Here is a 19636-nt window from a genome sequence, read left to right as displayed (position 1 = left end):
AGATAGATAGATAGATAGATAGATACATAGATAGATAGATAGAACACCTAAAGAATAATTATTAAGTGAATGTTTTCACAATATTTATTTATTTATTTATTTATTTATTTATTTATTTATTTAATTTTTTAATTTATTTAAAGAATTTTCAGCTGTAACTCTGAAGGTATTCGGACCGAACGTCGTACGTGTTTGCGTCACACTTGACGTTCGGTCTACGTCGCCCGCTGCCTCTTGTAGCGGAGGAATGCCCCTGCTACATCTGCCGCGTCGGGACGCGGAGCTCTGTCAGATGTGTCCCTGGGACTGCAGCCGCTCGTCTTTAACAAGGACCGTGAGTACGAGCCGCTGGCCGCCCCGCACCGTCTATATACCCCCGGTATCACCATTTCACTCTGCCGCTGCGGCGGGATGTGACTGAGCAGAACCGCTAGGCTAATGACGGCTAGCTGCAAACACAGCCCGGGGGGATAACGTTACATTTCAGCTCGGGTAACGCTGGATAACACACCGGGACTGTCCCACCCCCTCCCTCTAATAACACCCACACACCCGTAACAATCACTACCTTCAACATTTCTGTTCATTGTGCTTTGAATAGACGTTAAATTTGTGTTAGTGAGCGGACGCAGAGAGCAGCTAATGCTAGCTGAGGTTTAAAGGGAAGAAGTGATGGTCAGTGTTATTGATACGTGAGCTACTCTTGGTGGATTGATAAGTGAAGCTGATCCCGATGGTGAATAATGTAATGCCTCCAGGGACACGGTGACAGATCCAGTTCGAGACGTGCAGTCATGCTCGGGTGCACATCTGGCTCTGTTCATTTACTTTTACCACCTCCTCCTCATCGTCGTCAGCTCTCACCCCTCCCTGCATCTCCTCTCATGTGCCCCCATCTTCACATGAAAATATTACTGGTTCCTAACATGAGGCTCGGGATCCACGTGGGGGCGTGCCAGAGAGCTCAGGAGGATGCAAGATTTCTCAAGATCTTGAATTTGCCAGAATCACATTTGCAATGTCAGCAAAAACCACAATGAAAATGAAGCAGTGTCCACATGGGTTTAGGTGTATTTGCATGTTTGTTTTCTACTGAACAGACTTTCTATCGACCTGAAGTAACATTTTTGAGAATATGCTCCTATGCCTGAAAACTTTTATTTAGTTTTGGGTGTCCAGTTACACCACAGCGGTGCTCGAAGCAACCGAAAAGGCAGCTTTTTAAAAATTAGTCTCAATGCTTTTCTGAAACGCTACTACTACACATATGCATGCCATGGCCTTAGTAAATTGACAGAGCTTAGCACAATGAGAGAAGACCAGAAGGAAACACTCCCACACTTCAGAGGCACACAGCTCCTGAGGAGGAGGAAACGTCCAAACACGTGATCAGCCAGTGTGCTCTCTATTTAAGGATTCCTGATTTTCACAGCACAATCGGTAGATTCTGCCCATCACCAACAGCGCTGAACCTCCTCTTCAATTTTCTCTTCAATTCTTGGCTCAACTTTTTGATGGAAACATTCTTCAGAGCTCTTGATTTATATTAACATGAAAAAAATCAATCAGTTGTTGCAGAGTCATTGTGATGTGAAAGTCCATAATTCCACCATAACCCACAGGATCTCTGTTGGACTGGATTCTGTTTGTTGAGGACACTGGAGTCCAGTGAACGTAAGCTCACAAATGCTCTGGAACCACTAATGTATTTTAATTTATGTGTTTTACTTTTCTAAATTATCACCAATTCACACACCAATGAGGTTTTTCATTGAATCTCAGCAGGTGGAAGCTGATGAACTAACTGTAAATAATATTAAAAGAACAATCCCAGCAGACTGGCTTGCTCAGAGAAATGTATCTTTTTAGCTTGGAAATGGAATGGAAAAACCTGGAAAAGAAACATACACAAGACTCCTAAATGAAATGAAAATATAATTATGTCCTGCTGAAATATGTGAAGCTCAGGGTATTGGGGTGTTTGTGGATCAAAAAGTGGTTTTTCCTCCTGAATTTAAGAGGCGATCCATCAGTTGTCATGATGTGTGATAGATTTCCCTGTGATTTCTGCTGCGAAACACTTAATATGTGATTGTGTGTGATTATGAATTGAAAGATCAGTTTGTTTACCCAGTTTCTTTGTCTTTCCAGATGTTTCTCGAAACAACATGGTAGACCTCTTGAGCGTGGACGGCCAACACTGATCTACTCACCACGTTAAGGAGAAGCCAGACTTCCGCTCATCTTGTCGTTGGCTCCTCAGCATGGCCCCTTAACTCCCCCCACCAGCCGCCAGGACTCAGTGTTGCACTCCGAGCCATCAGACGGACTCCCGCTCCGCTTTTCCCTGTGTCGCTCTACCAACTCCTGAAGATCCGTCAAGATGTTTTCTGCCCTGAAGAAGCTGGTGGGCTCTGAGCCGGGCCAGCTCCGAGACAAGAACATCCCAGCTGGGCTGCAGTCCATGAACCAAAGCCTGCAGCGGCGCTTCGCTAAAGGGGTCCAGTACAACAGTGAGGAGCAACTTCTTGTTATTTTGCTGTAATTCTACCAGTAAATGTAGTTGGTCCATAAATCATCATCAGACAATATGAGCACAGGACTGACTGAAGCTGTGCAGAAAACAAATCAACCCAAACTGAGTCCAAATTTATCGCTCATCTCGCCATCATAGCCCCCAAGGTTTAAGAGAAAGTCATCACTTTCTGTTATTCCCAATAATTATTAATTGCTCTCGTTAGCATAGGTTTCTTTTTTCTTTTTTTATTGTGGGACATAATCTCTGACGTGCTGGATACTGATACTCTAAATTTTCAAGTGCAAAAAAACATTTTGTAGCTTTCTGGCTTTATGTGTATTAGCCCTCAGTGCTCAGAGGCACTGTTGTATTTTCCTTCAAAAAGTTGTTTTCGATTTGAAAATGCTTGGTCTCCGTGAAAATGGGGGAAAACTGCACTTATCTGAAAGCACTGCTCCTGCACACACACATCACGGCCATAGAAAGTCATCCTTCTGATCGAGTAGATAGACAAGAACAACAATGGTGGCCTCCATATTCTGAAACCAAAATGCAACAACGGTTTAAAATGTTCTTGTGTAAACGGGCCCTCAGAAGTCTGCTTACATAGAACCGAACATTCTACCTGAACCGAGCTCATTTAGATTTAGTCGAGACCATTTCTTGACCGCCCGGCCGTGTCTTTCCTCCACTGCAGTGAAAATCGTCATCCGGGGCGACAGGAACACCGGGAAGAGCACTTTATGGCACCGACTGCAGGGCAAGAAGTTTGTGGAGGAGTATATTCCCACTCAGGAGATCCAGGCCACGAGCATCCACTGGAACTACAAGAGTGAGTCACTTCCTGTTTCTCTGAACATCAGTGGACGTGACGGCTTGAAGAAATCAGGTCACGAGACCATAAAAAGTGCTCGTCATGTTTGGTTTGTTCTAAAGTTCCAAAGAAAAATCACATGTTCATGTTGTAATTCTATAATTATAAGTAGGCGACATGCAACTAGAACTAGTGCGACAGGTTATTTTTTTAATGAGTAACTTCTACTTGTATTGCATTGTGGAAAAAACCCCAATTTTGTTTTTTTAATGAAATCCAGTTATGTATTTTTAGCATCATAGAAATATTAAAACATTTGATTGTATTCATTTTAACACCTTTGATCAGTTTTATTCTATTGTATTGGAATTCAGTTGATTTTTTTTATACAGACTTTTAAGTCTAAAACTTCATCAAATATTCTTCACCAATGCATTAAAAATAGGTTCTCAGTTTTTTTATTAGTTAACTAAATTTCACATCCCTCGAATCCATTGATGCTTTGTAGTTATGGTGATGTTGTTATTTTGGAAAACAAGAATGACATCTGCTGTTTTTTGCCTCACGATTTATTCTAGTGGCGCCATACCAAGGTAATTAAAAGAAAAAAAAACATTTAGGTGTAGCTTAGTTAGTTTTTTAGATTTGCATTAGCAACCCCGTACCAAGTGAAGCTCCTCCCTCCAGCGGCTCTTAATGTGCGATCGAGTTGTCGTCTGAATTCGGAAGTTCTAAGAGCTTTGCCTCTTCGATGGGTGGAGGTCAGAATACCCGATGCGAAATGCCATATGTATGAACTTGCCATGTTTATGGCATGTTTGAAATTGCCATATGTTCTAGAAGCCACACACCAGTAAAGTTTCCTTTCGCCCCCTTGAGGTTGGAATACGTGTGGAGTCTTAATTCTAGATTTTTTTAAAATGAAACTCTTTGAAGTTTTGCCTTCATGGTTTGAATTCACAGTTTGAACTCGGGTACACGTGCTGAAAATGTGTAGTTTTTCGCAAAACCAAACAATGTAGATGGAATATGACTCCAATCTCAAAGCCAATTTTAATGAGATTTTTTTGGTATGAAATACAGTGAAATGTCTCCTCCCAAAAATCCCATAGCTGTAGCATTATGGGTGTTGTTACAAGCTGCATGTCTTTAAAGCTAAAGCTAGTAAGCAGTGCGGTAGCTAGCTTTGATGGCAGCGTCACCGATGTCTCCGAGCCTCAGTGTTGTCGTTTCCGCTACTCTGAAGAAGTCTGGCTCTAAGTCAGTGTTTCCTCATCTTTTTTTTTTTTTTTTTTTAACCATTTTGTTTCTGGTTTGGCCCTATTGAAGCCTCTTTTTGACCAGTTTTGGTCCACAGGCCTCATGTTTGACACCACTCCTCTGAACGTCTTGATCATAAAACCAACTTTGAACTCTGACTTCCAGAGTTCAGCAGAAGTTGTGGAAACCTTGACACATTTTTGTTGCAGTGAGGAGTTTGAGCTTGGTGGAGGTTGTGAAAACACGGACTGCTCGAGGTCAGAACTCGAGTTTCACTGTATTTGGCACCAGAAAGTATCATTTAAGGTTTTATGTATTCTCCATAGTTGTTTCGTTTTGAGAAAAAAACTAATCTTCATTACGTCCGCTGTGTGTCAGTAATTTAAAGTTGAAAGGGAAAGTTAAGAATGGCACCATTTTACCTGATCCCTGTACAATAAAGTGTTTTTCCCCCCTGAATTCAAGGTTTTTTTTAACCCCGTCTCAAGCTTTGTGTTTGCAGATTTGACGTTATTCCGAGTTCAGACGACCAGAAGGCACCGTTCAGTATCTGTTCAGTGTCTTTAGTTTTGAGATCAGCTTGTTTGTCTTTCTTTTCTCTGCCTGAGTAATGAATCCGCCCTCTTGTTTGTCTCAGCTACTGATGATGTGGTGAAGGTGGAGGTGTGGGACGTGGTAGACAAAGGTGAGTGTTGACACACACACACACACACACACACACACACACACGTGTGTCAGTCAAAAGTCCGTGAGAAGTCCTCCTGCTGCTGCCGTTCCGCCGACACACCAGGCAGATGCTCATTGGTTCTCCTGTCCTCGGCGTTGATGCTGTCTTCTTGTCTGTCTGTTCTGCACCTTCTCGCACTCATCTCAGGCCAAAAATATCCTCTTCCCGAAGGTGTAGGTGAGCGCTGCTATAGTGTGTAGAAGCGTGTGTGCCGTGGGTTTCTCCCTCCGCCTCCCTCCCACGCTTATCTGAATGTAAATAACGTCGGCTTTGTGGCAGAGAATGGCCGGTTTGTTTTCTGCTCGGGCCTGTTCATCTGCGCCGTGCCAGCCGTCACTTCAAGGGATGGTTTGGATTTTTTGAAGGTGGGGTCGCTCGAGGTAACGTGTGCAGTGGGTGGAGTTTGGGGAAACAAGTTTGGAGAACATGCATATATTAAAGAAGTGAGAATTGGTGCCCCCCCTCCCCTCATCGACTGTACACCATACTCCCTATCATTAAGAACCTCACTTCAAATAACCCAAACTGTCACCTCAGTGCCAGCAGTGTGTGTTCAAAGGGCAGCGTGTGTCTTCAAAGTGATGCTTTTTCCTTATGAAAAGCGGGTTTTTGCTGCTCTGCTTGCTTCACTGACCGTGAACTAAAGCAAGGGACTAACTTCAGAAGGAGACTTTCTGTTCCCTTTGTCTCCAGCTTTAACCCGTGTGCTTGACTGTTCTCTCAGGCAAAGGGAAACGGCGCGGGGACAACTTAAAACTGGAGAACGAGCCCCAAGAGGTGAGTATCACATGGCTGTCATGTGTTCTGGACTGAAAAAGCTGACTTGTAGAATGTAGGTCATGCATTTCTCTTTCGCTTCGACTATCGTGTCTGTCTGTGTTTGTGTGTGTGTGTGTGTGTAGTCGGACGAGGTGGCTCTGGATGCCGAGTTCCTGGACGTCTACAAGAACTGCAATGGAGTCATCATGATGTTTGACATTACCAAGCAGTGGTAAGAGTCTGCGATCGTCTGCATGCGACAGAAACGCTGAGAGCTTCAAAGTGGAGAAGCCCTCCAAATAAATCCCAGCATATCTATTTCCAGCGTCCGGCGGGAATAAATGGGACTTTGAAAGCTTATTAGCATAAAAACATCATGCAGTGTCATTGAAGTCAGGTTCAAACTGATCATCACACTTTCTCTCTTCTTCAACACGTTTTGTGAACGTGCTTCACTGATACCATTTATCTCGAAGGTTTTAGGTATTAGAATATCTCTACAATAGCTATTTAAAAGTTTATTTCCATGCAAATATACATTATTATCACTTCTTTGCGTCTCTGTGAACTGTGCTGATGAGTGAACGCAGCGGTTTTTTTTTAGCCGCTTCATGGTTTCTTTGAGTTGTGCTGTTGAACCTGCCTGCAGATGAACCGCTGTGCTCCTGTTTGCAGGACGTTTAACTACATCCTGCGGGAGCTGCCCAAAGTGCCCACGCACGTTCCCGTGTGCGTGCTGGGGAACCACAGAGACATGGGCGAGCACCGGGTCATCCTGCCCGACGACATCCGGGACCTGATCGCCGGACTCAACAGGTAGACGGACCGGGGAACGCCCAGGATTAGAAAACTGGTTTCCTTCATCGTCGATCCGTTGAACCTTGTTGGTTTGGAATCGCCGCAGTTCAGAGTGTCGACTGTTTTCTTTCTGTCTCCCGTCAGACCGATGGGCTCGTCTTACATCCACTACGCCGAGTCGTCCATGAAGAACGGCTTCGGCTTGAAGTACCTGCACCGGTTCTTCAACATCCCCTTCCTCCAGCTGCAGGTTGGTATTTACTGCCATCTTCTGTGTGTGTGTGTGTGTGTGTGTGTGTGTGTGTTCGGAGACTTGATCTGTGCACGCTGAAGCGTGTGCGGCGTCGAGCTCACGTCCTGCATGTGTCCGTGCAGAGGGAGACGCTGCTGAGGCAGCTGGAGACCAACCAGCTGGACATGGACGCCACGCTGGAGGAGCTGTGTGTGCAGCAGGAGACGGAGGATCAGAACTACGACATGTAACGTCCACTTTCATTTCTCTCGATCCGCGACTGTACGGAGGCAGCTCCGCCCCCATCAGCCACATGTTACATTTTACACAGATTCATGAGATTTCCTTCAACAAAGGTTTCTTTCTCCTACAGAATTTTAATGTACAAATGTTTCCCAAGTTATTTTTTGGCTGCTCTTAGATGAAAGATAAAGAGGAACGTGCACCCTTTCTGCAACAGTGGTTCTGTTGACGTGACAGCGGCGCTTATGGCCACTGAAAAAGAAACAATTTGAAAATGTTTCGACTCCATCTCCATGGAAATGGGGAAAAAAAACCCATTTTTTTCTGGAACGCTGTCTCAGTAAATAGTCTTTCAGGACATGTTCCAGTAGATGGAACAATAATGACTCTCTGCAGAGTGTCGTGGCTCCCAGTCCGTTTTCTCCTGAGAGTTCATTATTATCACAGCTTCAGCATTTCTGCCATTTCTGCATAAATACATGTCCTTTTCAAAACATTGTCGTGGCAGCACAAAACTTAAAATAATACATTTTCACTCGAAGCATAGTTGTGTGTCGTAGTGTCACACTAATGAAGCAGCCAGATGTGAACTACAGATGTCTATCAGAAGCATGTTATTGATTTTGAAGACAGAACCCAATCCTAAAGCGGCACGACTCGGAAAACCTCCCAGACTGAAGCGGACCAGCTTGACTGTGCCATTTTGAGCCTGTTGAGACGTTTTGAGCTTCTCTCCAGTCCTGCACGGCGCTGCTGACCTCTGACATTCAGGCTGCTGTATCTCGGGTCTCTCTCACGCTCTTGGTTTGACCTTCACAGCTTCCTGGAGAACCTGGAGTCTCGCAGTAAAGGCTTCGGCTCTCCCGGTCCGGCCAACGGTCAGAGCCCGTCCTCGGGCTCTCAGTCGCCGGTCGTCCCCCCCAGCGGCGCCTCGACGGGCAGCTCCAGCCCCAGCACCCCGCAGCCTCCCGTCCCCCCCCAGGCGCTCCCTCAGTCGCCGGCGTCGACGGCCTCTCCCGCACCTCAGCCGGCAGTGGCGGCTTTGGCGGGTGGCGGCGCACCGTCGCCCACGGCTGAAATGAAACCCTCGGCGGTTCAGTCACCAGAACACCTCCAGTCGGCCGCGGCGGCGTCGCAGAAACGCGGCTTCATATCTCGCTGGTTCGGATCGTCTCCCGCTGCCGAGGCTGCGGCTGCCGGGCCAGGTGAGTCTGTCGGTACCTCCCACAGACTTCAAAAGTCATGATTGTCACTGGCATGAGGAATTCTGTGTTTTTCAAAAAAAAAAAAATTAAATCTAATATTTAATAGTGTTTAACATGTGAAAACATGGTGAGGGGTGTTTCTGATCATGACAGTAAGTCAAGAAATAGTCCCCGGGTGTAAGAAAGTATCTGTTTCAAACAGTTCCTGCTTTTTGTGAGTGATGTTTGAAACGTAGATCATTTACAAAATCTGCATGAACACTTCAATTTTAGAAAATCATCTCACAATAAACTTTTTTCTTGTTTTTAATCCAAACCATTAGAAGATTTCCTTGTTGTATGTCTGTTTTGTTTCTCTGCAGATCAGACAAGAACATGTTTTGACGACACCGTCTCATTGATAATTCTCATTTTTCCAGACTCCAGCCTGATGTAACTGCCTTTTAGGAACTGTTATTGTCTCATAGATCAATGCTGAAGCCTTGTTTTGGGTTCCTGACAGCGAAAATTTTATTTTTTTCCACAAATGTACTCAGAATGCGGTTCGAGAGTCTTAAAAAAAAAAAACACACACAAATATGCAACTGCAACTTTCTGATATGTGTGGAAGTAGCGGATGGTGTTTTCCGGACCAGCCTGGAAATGGATTATATAAGCAGGTCTGTAGTAAGCAGTCACAAGATTGTGGCCTGAGCGGCTGAGATTTGCAGCCCCTATCGTTGGGGCGGGCGGGGGGGGGGATCAAAGAGAGCTGGTGTGAGGACGCCATGTGACCCGTCTCCTTCCTCCTGCAGGTCTCTGCGCCTCGGCCAGACACACACCGTCTGATTACCCTTGTCTCCATGTTCTCCTCAGAGGAGCCGGCCGCCCCGGCGTGTCCCGCCAAGGTGCAGAGCGTGGACGACTTCGTGCCGGACGAGCGACTGGACAGAAGTTTCCTGGAGGACAGCCTCCCCTCCAAAAACAAGACGGCCCAGCCGGCCCCGGCCCCGACTCCAGCTGTGGACAGCGACAGGTGCCTCACCTACCTTAAGCTGTTTTTACCATCGGTTCTTGTATTCAGATGCTTTAATGTATTACTGACCAAAAACTGAAACTTAGTCGGAGATCTTTTATGAGTTCAGCCATTTTCCTCTCCTGGACTCGGCTCGGTTTTTCAGTTTTGACCTGATTTATTTTGATCACGTGACCCCGCCGCTCCTCACCGAGTGTCTGCTCTCCTCCCGTCTGTCTGCGACGCAGCGATGGGGAGGGCAGAGGGAACCCCATGGTGTCCGGCTTCCAGGACGAGCTCGACCCCGACGACACCGAGCCCGGCCTGCCCCAGCCCAAGACCCTGCCCCCCAGCAAAGACATCACCCTGACCAGTGACGAGGAGGAGGGGGTCCCAGCGCCTCCGCTGGTCACACAGGACCAGGACCTGGACAGTGAGCCTGACCTGAAAGCGTACGTCTATCTTTCCAGGGGTTCAAGTGTCATCATGAAATGCTTTACCTCATTTCATACTGAACGTGTTATTAATTAGGTATATATTTGAAATGCTGTATGTGTTTTTACATGGTTATATATGCACACACATTGTACATACATAGAACTACACACACACCTCAGATAAGTATAATCCAGTGATTTTATCTAGTTTCAGTTCCATTTCGCAATATGTCCACGTGTGTGTCTGTGTGTGTGTGTCTGTGTGTACTATCTGTGTGTGCCTGTAGTGACCCCCTTTGTTTTTTTTTCATATACTTCAAGTTTTTTTTTTCTTTATCCTCAGTGTAAACTATCAGGCTGCAAAGAAACTGAGCCTGCAAGTTTAGACTGAGGGCAAAGGAAACCCGCTGAAATACACAAACAAACTCTACTGGCAAAAAAACTAAATTCACTGATTTTTGTCTGAGATGGGGGAGCAGACGCAGCCGCCTGCTGCACGCCTCTCTTCACACAGACTCGGCTGCTATAGATTCCCATCAGTCAGCAATGTGTATGATACAGTGCCTCTTTAGCCCTGAATTCTCAGGGTAAATAACATTTCCATTCAAGTTTAGTTTGAAGAAGTAGTTTGTCAGTGACGCGCTGAGATAAACGAGCCGAGCTGAGACCAAGCTCTGCGGTTTCCTCTGCTTGGAACCCTGACAGTGTGATTTCCTCTGGTTTCTTCCATTTTCAGATAACAAATGCGAATCTTAGCTGCAGCAAAACAAGCCCTGTACAGATAGGAGATTTGAAGCAGATAGCTTTAATGTCACAGCTTTGTAAAAACCTGCTATTGGTGTAAATTGAGGGGAAATGCACATTATGTGGCAATATTGACTCTTTCCCTCATCGCCCTGTTTTAGGCCTGTGATCCACATCACTAAACCAAAGGGTCCGTCTAAACCGGTGGAGCCCCGGGGTCCCAACGCGGCCCCCATCTCCCTCACTTTGACCCCTACGACTGAGCAGCCGGCTCGACACCAGACCAAGAAGAAGGCGGGCACGCCCAGAGCCGAGGACTCGGACACGGACCCCGAGGCCCCCGTGGCTCAGCAGATGCTCTCGTTCGTCATGGACGACCCGGACTTCGAGTCTGAAGCTTCAGACACTCCAAAAATAGCAAAGGTGAGGAGGAAGAGACTGACCGCAGCCAGCGGACTTCTCAAACTAAAGAACATTACCCTCCTTCATGCGGCGTTCAGGAGTTTATGATGCTCTGGTCCAGTTATGAGGAGACAGTGACTGGAGTGCTGAATCTGCTGCCTTTCAGGAAGCGTTCCCGGTCAGAGACGAGCTTCTGTCCGACCTCTCCGACGATGACGTGCAGCTGGCCAAGGTGCCCGAGCCGCTGAAGCCCACCGTCATCTCCTTCAAGCCCAAGGACGACGCCGACCTGTTCGGCCTGGGATTCCAGGAGGAGGCTCCGCCCACCAAGGACAGCAGCGAGGACCAGGAAGGCAAGCTCCCCCATAAACTCACACCCGATCCCGTTTCTCAGAGTTTGAACCACGTTACTCAGACTCTCCTCCGCGGTCATTTTTGGTGAAAGGCAGACTTCCTGATGAAAATTTCTTTTTATCTTCAAATCTGTTAAAAAGTGCAAAACTGACCAAAAACACTGATTTCACCAAGTTATCTCAGATTCTTTGAGTTATCTCCACATTTTCAAGAATGTCTCTCCTAAAATGCAATGTAAATAAAATATAAAATATAGGCTTCTACCTTACCTTACCCTTACCACCCAGTTTTTCCCATTTTAGGGACTTAAACTATAATTGAAACAAATAAGGTCATGAGTTCGACTGAAACACATAAACACACTCAAGTACAGCATTTTTAATTTTTTTTAGCATGATTTCATTCACATTTTAGCAAGTTGTACAACTTCCAAATAAGTTTTTTGCAACGTTGAAGTCACTGAAAGTTATTTCAACACTTTTTTAAAATGATTAGAATCTTTTTTTTTTTTTTTTAAAAAAAAAAGCTCTTTGAATCTGATTTCTTGTTCTTTAGAGAAAGAAGGCAAGCATCCGTCTAAGGACAAGAAGAAGAAGAAGAAGAAGAGCAAAGAGGTGAAGGTGTTGTTCGTGCTGCTGTTTTCCTGAGGGTGATCGGCGTCTTTAACTCGTGTCCGTCCGTCTGCAGGAGGACGACAAGAACAAGAAGAAACACAAACACAAGAAGAAGGAGAAGGACGAGGCCGCGGCCGGGGACGACAAAGAGAAGAAGAAGAAGAAGTCGTCCCGGAGCAAGAAGACCGACGTGGACGAGCTGGAGGACTTTCTGGGCGGCGGCGGGGCGGCGGCGGTCAAGAGAGACGACGGCGACTACGAGGAGCTCTAAGAGCACCGCCGTGTTGACTCTGTGTGCGTAAAGCAGCGTCTCCAAGCCATACGCCCCGGTCAGACCTACCCCAGGACCCCGGTACGTACGCCCCACCCCTCATCTGCACTACTGCTGTCACTTCCATTCCAACCCGGCCGGAGCGCACGAGGATGCCGCCCGCCGCACGTACTCTACCGAGCCGAGACTCCAGACTGAACGGTCCCATCCAAACTGTAAATACGGTTCTGCTGTCGTGTGTCCGTGTGGTCGGTGTGATAACGGAGAGCATGCTCACAGTGACCACTCACTCCTTACTTTATTTCTTTTCTACTTGTCGATGGCAGATTCTGTCTCGTGACTCATAACGAACTCTGATTCAAAGAAGGTCTTCAGAAGTTTACGTCCACGCTAAGTCAGCTAAATCTCAATATCCGTGAGGAATTGTTTACGGAGACGCCACCGCTTTGGGTCATAATCTCCTAATAATTCATTGTTTTCATGAAATTGATCACATCAAGGTTTGTTACCAGTGCTGTCAAACGGTTTTAGAGCTGCTGCCTCTCCCTGTGCTATGGTTGCTACTTCGCTACACTTCTCTTCACCAGTCAGAGTAACATTAGCATTAGTTACCTTTAGCATTGCAGCCAGTGAAACGCCAGCTTCTTGTTTTTAATCTTTCTTCTTCCACTATTTGAAAAAGTTCTTTTTCTTTTCATTATTTCAAGAAACTCCTGCTTATCTTTTTAATCATGAAGTAACTCCCAGGAACATAAAAGATGGAACCATAGCGTTAGCTTGTAGCTGGTATTGGCTACACCATCTGACGGAGTACTTTTAAGATAACGACCTGATGGGAGATATTTGCTTTTAATCATGAGAATAAATTTATATTGAAGTTACTTTCCAATGAACCTGAAAAGGATTTAAATTATCAAAATAAAGAGAGAAGTACAAAAAGTGATGGAATTGAGCATTTCCCACGCTGTGCGGCAGGTTGGGAACTAACTCTAGAAAGGAGCTAGCTTAGCGTGGACGTCCTCTCGTTAGCCAAACTCTGCGGCTGCGGCCATGTGTTCCATAGTCGCTTTCGTGTCATTCTGAAGTCGCTGGAACTAACGCTCGCTTGCGACCGCGCCGTGCACCGTTGGCGTGCTCCACCCCCCGGGGCTGCGTTCAAACTCCTCCCTGCGTTTCCTGCTGCTCGGCCTCAACGGAGGCCACCGGGAGGGACAGAACCTGTTCTCACTGGAACCTGTGGCGCCGCTCGGTGGGCTCTCACTGTGGTCTCGGCCCTCCAGCGGGGGTCCGAGTCGCTCTTAAAACCTGACGTAAGATTGCAGTGAATCGGTGTATTTGTTTGTTTGATCCTCTGTAACTTTTCCTCATTGAGTTATTTATTGCTTCTTCCATTGCAAAGTGTCTGTCTTGTTTTGTCTTTGTGTGTGTGTGTGTGTGTGTGTGTGTGTGTTTTTTTTTCCCCCCCTCCATCCAACCTCCATCCAAAAGGGTCATCTCATATCTCTGAATTTTTACTCCGTCTCCCTTGAAAGCTAAAGCTACGCGATGGATCCTTTTTAATGTCTGAATGTGTGAGAACTTTAAGGACGTTTGTTCGAGAACTTCAACACTTTTGTTTTTGTAACCTAACCAAGTATTTGGGCTTGTAATACCGCTTTGTACCACAAGAGGGTGCAGTGAGTCACGTCGGCGCAGATTCCCACTGAGTTAGTTCAGAAGTCAAGGCTTCACCAGCAGTTGGATGATGAACAGACTAGATGCTGCAGCCAACAGAAGACGCCAATGGTTACCAAATCTTCCGTGTTCTATCTTTAAAAGTCACAATGTAAAATCTGTCTGAAGCAGCTTAGACTCTGTCATCAAAGTGTTGGACTATGGCTAGCCTGTTAGATGGTTCAGTGAATCCCTCCGCAGTCTGCCTTATAATACCCGTTTACCACACTTGAGGCTGCTGCGAGTCGTTTTAAATTGGGAGTTTATGGTTCATGCTAACTGTCATTCAGACAAACAGACTGCACCTCCCCTAAAGACCCCAAGCAGCTTAAATCGGAAGTATCGTACCTTTAGACCGTCACTGCTTTCTGTCTGGAGTTTTACAGACACAAGCCAGTTGAAGCATGGCCAGTCTTGCAATACCGTGTTCTACCACAAGGTGGTGCATTGAGTCAGTTTGACTCTTCCCATAAAAAAGAAACGGCAGATTTTATCTCTCGCAAACAACGAACAACAAACTGCAAAAAAAGAAGAAAAAGTGACTGTGCTGCCACCCGGTGCACAAACGTGGTATTACTGAAATCTTACGTACTGTACCTTTTAAAAAAAAAAAAAAATATGAAAAATCTTCACTGCTTTGATTTTTAATGTTTAGTTTTCATACATCTCAGAGAGACTCACACATGAACACACTCGGTTTACAAAGAAAACACTGTTTGATATTCCAAAGTTGAAACTATGCAGCATTGATCCTGAATACTGTTTCCTCCCGTTGTTTCTTTCTTTCTGTATCGTCATGACGACGTGTCAGAGCCACGCTAAAAAAATAGAGAAATAAAGATTTTTATTTTTACATTCTGAGTTTGAAGTCGACGTGATGCAATAATGGCAAAAACTCTTCAATCTTGATTTTGATTCAGCTTTCTTTGAGGAAAAAAACTTTACTTTTCATTGAAGCTCTTCTTGACTTTCTCTTCAATTCTTCGCATCGTACTTTTATCCTCTATTTATCCTCAATATTTCAGCGTTAGTTCCAGTTTGTTTTTTATATTTCAGCTGCATTTTTCTTTTTCCTGATGTATCCATCACATTTCTATCTTCTCAGCGCTTTTTGTCATAACTGGCCAGGTATCGGTTTATTTTGACGTCGTTGATGGCTTTTCAACTCACCGTCCCCGCTCTGCCCTTCATATTTTCAATCTTCCCACTTTATTCTCGATACATTGAGATTGAAATTTTATTCATTTTTCACTTAGTAGGGTTCTCAGCTGCTCGCCTCTTCTTTTTTGATATATCAAAAATATTCCAACATAATGATGGACTTTGTTTCTTTTCTTAACTTTATTCCTGATTTTTAGACTGGTTTTTTTTTTTGTTTTTGTAACATCTCAATTTTCAACCTGAGTTCACAACATGTGGACTTCAGTCTCCCAATACCCATATTTTTCAGGCATATCTCAACTTTACCTTGAGCTTGTTCTCAACCTGTCAACTGTAAGGTGGATTATTTTTCATGGTTTTGTATATAACTTTTCATCTTTCGCCTCTCTCCTCCACATTTCGGCTGTCGACTTAATTTTTTGACTTTGTTCTCAGACTGTAAATTGAGCTAAATGTTTTTTTGTTTTTGTGGCCTTGAACACGTCGTCGTACATTGAGGATGAATGCTGACAGCACAGTTTCAAGCCAAGCACGAGACTTCAATGTACAGCAGGAACAGAATGTATAGAGAACAGAAATAGATCTATAGAAGTGAAGCCCTCCGCTCCAGCATGGCGCCGCGTGGAAACCTTCTGGAACGGAGCGGCTTCTTTTATTTTTCACCCCATGACATGCTCCATCTTTACACTGTGTGTGAGTTTGCTGACGTTTGGTCTGCCCAATAAATGCAAACTTATTTCTTCATAAAAAGAGGCTTGTTTTCTTGTTTTTGTTGTTTTAATCTCTGAGGACGTCTGCATGTCTTAGCGCTGTCGTGTATTTCTGCTCTCCGCCGCTTCATCCTGAAAATCCACGGCTCGCTGGAGGAAAATCACAGAATTAACTCTAGGAACAAATAAGGACAGAAATCCGAGTAGAAACATGGATGACTTTTTTACCTTGCGAATGGCTTTAGGTGCAGCTGTGAAACAACAACAAAAAAAGAAATTACTTGTGTGAAAAATCAAGTTTCTTGATGAGCCTCCCTTCATGTGGCATCCTGGGCCTGATGTTTCACACCAGTCTTTAAATTACAACATGACATTTTACCAATAAATCCTTTCACCAAAGAATCCTCTAAATAAGAATAAATCACCAAAACAGTAACATTTTGAATGCAAGAATAAACATGAAACAATTCAGACAATAACTTGGGAAACTATATTACTGAAGCACTTTTGTATTTTCGTGTAAATATTCCAATTTTTAGCTTTTCACTCATTTTGGGAAGACAAATGAGATTTCAGGTTAAAATTCACATCTGAGCTGTTCTTAATCCTTTGAAATGTCAAATTACTTAGACTTTGATCCAGAGGTAAAATATCTTAAATGAATGTTTAAATTGTTTGAATTAAAGCGATCAAAAGGCTGCGATGTTCCACTGAGCTGTCAGTTTTCAGTCCAAAAGAACGACGTTCGAAGCTACAAGGTCAAAAAGCTGAACTCACTCCTGCAGAGGATGCAGTTGATGAGGATGACCACGAGGGCAGCAGAGGCACCAGAGTCCAGCGGGCCATGCTCCACAGGTAGGATGCAAAGGCTGCAGGTGAGAACAAACGGTGACGATGCAGGTGGGTTGTTTTAAGCAGCGTCATTGGCGCTGGAGAGCTGGCGCCACGCAGGATGCTGTGAGCAGCTGAAGGAGAGACGCCACAGGTCCTTCCTCCCCGCTGAGATCACCAGACGTCACCGCTACAAACCACTCGGTGAAGGATCATGTCTTCCATTAAGTATTAGTTGTAAGTCACATGATGAGAAAACATTCAGAATATAGCTTCACACCAGTAATGTAAGAAGGTAAGCAATAGTTTTTACAACGATAATCGGTCGTAAAAAAAAAAACATTCTGTAAAAATTTAACTGTTTCTTGGAAAATAAAGATTTTTTTGCCGATTTTGTTCACTTCTTTATGAAAAAAATAGGTAGAATGGACATGGTTTGCCATTCATTCAGGATACATACTAGCACTTTTTCAACTGTAACAAAATGTTCTACTATTTCATTATGTGTGTGAGCTATCATTTTATTGGCTTTATTACGTTCAAATTGGCCAAAAAATTTTTTTTGGTTGTTAGTAGGAATTCATGAATACCATTTCTTTTCATGACCAGTACTGACCTTCAGCACCTTGCTGCCCCCCCCCCCCCCCCCCCCCCCCCCCCCCCCCCCTTAACAGTCTACGGTACCCGGAGCAGAGCGTTGCCTTTGGAAGCGTAGAAACTTCCCGCTCTCCTTCCACTCACAGCTGTAGATGTGGACTTCTGCCAGCTTGATGATGGTTCCATTTCCTCCCAGGCGGCCGCACCAGTACATCCCCTCTCCGAGGTCCAGGTCCGGCTCCAGCACCTCCACGGAGAGGGAGTCGGGGCTGAGGGTCACCTTCAGCCGGCCGCGGTCCAGCAGGGCCTCCGCGGGGCTGAAGGAGAGGCCGCTGCAGCAGTCCCAGGAGGTCCGGCGGCACCAGACCATCGGGAGGCCGCGGTGCTGCTCCTCCAGGGGACAGTTCAGCTTCTGCCAGGCCTCAGCCCCCGCCTGTCCTGGGAAACATCCGACCACCACAGGGAGACCCAGCAGGCCGGCTTTTTACCTCGACATCCACAACACTGAATTGCCCCAGCTTCAGCATAAAATACTCAACTAAAAGAAAGCGCTTGGTGCAGGTGACCCTCGTGTGCGTCTGTATGCTGATGACAACATCTTTAGCTACCTGATATCTCCTATCCACTAATAAAACTGAATGCATTTTTTTAACAGATATATGCAAAAAAGAGACTTTAAAAAAATATCTCGCTCTCTGTAATCGAAACCCACTGCAGTGAAATCCAGCAGTGGTGGGCCGTCAGGGCCTGCAAAGCCTTCTCTGCTGGCCTAAAAATTATCTGAATTACAGACTGATGTAAATTATATTTTGTCCATAAATAATTAATGATTCCAAACGGTATGCTCCAGTTCCTTTCATAGTTTTCCCGTGGTTGCGCTGCTTCCAGACATGTTTTTTTTCATATTAAATAATTTAACCAATCAGATTTCAGGCATCATCTGTTGCTAGGGTCAAAGAAATCTGCCCGAGGCCTTCGCTTTCCGTTCCCGATGGCGCAGTGAAGTAAAGTGAAGCGTCAAACAGACAGCTGCTTCAACCAATCAGACAGTTGCTTCAACCAATCAGATTTCGAGTTGGTGACTCAGCGCCTTCTAGCTTCTAACAACAGCATATCCAGGCCCTCTGATTTACATTCACCAAGAGATACAGTAGGGGGCGGTATGCACCTAAGTTGTTGGTCGCCTACCGCAATTATTCCAAAGAAGAAGAAGAAGAAGCCCTGAAGAGAAATAAAACTTATGCCAGAAATACCACAGGGCAGCTGGACTTTCAGCCCTGGCTTTATGGAACTGAAACACACGGATAATCTATATGACAGAGCAATTGAACTCTTTTTGAGGAAGGAAAGGAGGATGTATTTTGTTTTCAAATAATCGGGATTTTGGTGAGTAAAATGTTCCTCTTTTCCTAAATAATATTGCTGTTTTATTAAGTTGTTGATGCTCATTGTATGTGCACAGATGTAGTAGGAGAATTGTGCACTTCAGCAAAGGCATTTATTCTGGCTGCACAAGTATCTATCTGCTGTGCAACAACTCTTTATATGCATATCTGCATAATAAGATTTTTTTTTGTAGACAAAATAGTTATTGAGAGGTGGATTGGTTCAGGCGGATCTGTTCTGAAGGCCTTAGTGTGAAATGCACGGTCCGCCACTGAAATCCAGTATTGGTTTTCTTTACTGTAACAAGTCTTCCTTCACTTCTAAATTATGATGGTGTAATCTACAAATCGCCCTCAAAAATTCTTCCTCACAAGCTGAGTGTTTATTTTTTTTTCTTTAACCACACTTTAACCACACCACCACTGCAGCCTGTATTTCCTGATTAACTGGACAGACAGACTAACTCTTGCTTTCCTGTCATTAACAAAACCCTTTATTTACAATATTTCTAGATATTCACATTTGTATTTGTTTCTACATTTTTCTTTGTATCTTCTTGTTGCTGTCATTGCAAAATAGCTTCTTTTACAAAATTCAGGGTCGTCACTAAAACATCCTCCATCCGCTAAACATACTGACTTTGTTGAAATACAAACTTTTCACCTTTGTCTTATAAAATGACCACATTTCCTGGACACAGTTCTGAACATTTACTTTCATGGTGCACACACTTACCCACAGCAAGAAGAAACACTGCGATGATCAGAAGCATAATCCAAAGTGTTCGATGTTTCTGCAATGTTGCGAAGTGGAGAGAATGGTGGGGTGTTTATGGGTGGTGAGCCTCCGGAAATGTCTGCCCACAC

The 19636-nt window shown here is 44.8% G+C and overlaps 1 protein-coding gene across 2 annotated transcripts; it reads left to right on the top strand.

Annotated features, from left to right (window-relative positions):
* Positions 1–224: 224 nt before the first annotated feature.
* On the top strand, positions 225–15819 carry rabl6b (RAB, member RAS oncogene family-like 6b). Of its 2 annotated transcripts, XM_030104007.1 has the most exons (17): positions 225–334; positions 2152–2513; positions 3216–3350; positions 5230–5277; positions 5467–5496; positions 6044–6096; positions 6222–6310; positions 6754–6894; positions 7021–7126; positions 7252–7355; positions 8171–8556; positions 9412–9571; positions 9799–10002; positions 10893–11154; positions 11300–11486; positions 12043–12101; positions 12175–15819. In XM_030104007.1, exons 2-17 carry the CDS (start codon positions 2384–2386, stop codon positions 12370–12372), a joined length of 2292 nt encoding a protein of 763 aa, XP_029959867.1. In that variant the 5' UTR covers positions 225–334; positions 2152–2383; the 3' UTR covers positions 12373–15819. The 2 variants fall into 2 exon arrangements, with proteins under 2 accessions (XP_029959867.1, XP_029959868.1); XM_030104008.1 differs by lacking the exon at positions 5467–5496.
* The last annotated feature ends 3817 nt before the right edge of the window (positions 15820–19636 follow it).

This window comes from Salarias fasciatus, chromosome 12 (assembly GCF_902148845.1).
Source record: "Salarias fasciatus chromosome 12, fSalaFa1.1, whole genome shotgun sequence".
Lineage (NCBI taxonomy): Eukaryota > Metazoa > Chordata > Actinopteri > Blenniiformes > Blenniidae > Salarias > Salarias fasciatus.
The sequence above is the reverse complement of the archived record's forward strand: the minus strand, read 5'-3'. Positions and strand labels throughout refer to the sequence as shown.

Coding starts and splice junctions, on each gene's coding strand:
- rabl6b (XM_030104007.1), top strand. CDS start 2,384: ATGTTTTCTGCCCTGAAGAAGCTGGTGGGCTCTGAGCCGGGCCAGCTC. Junction 7,356..8,170: donor GAGGATCAGAACTACGACAT/GTAACGTCCACT, acceptor TGACCTTCACAG/CTTCCTGGAGAACCTGGAGT. Junction 8,557..9,411: donor GGCTGCGGCTGCCGGGCCAG/GTGAGTCTGTCG, acceptor TGTTCTCCTCAG/AGGAGCCGGCCGCCCCGGCG.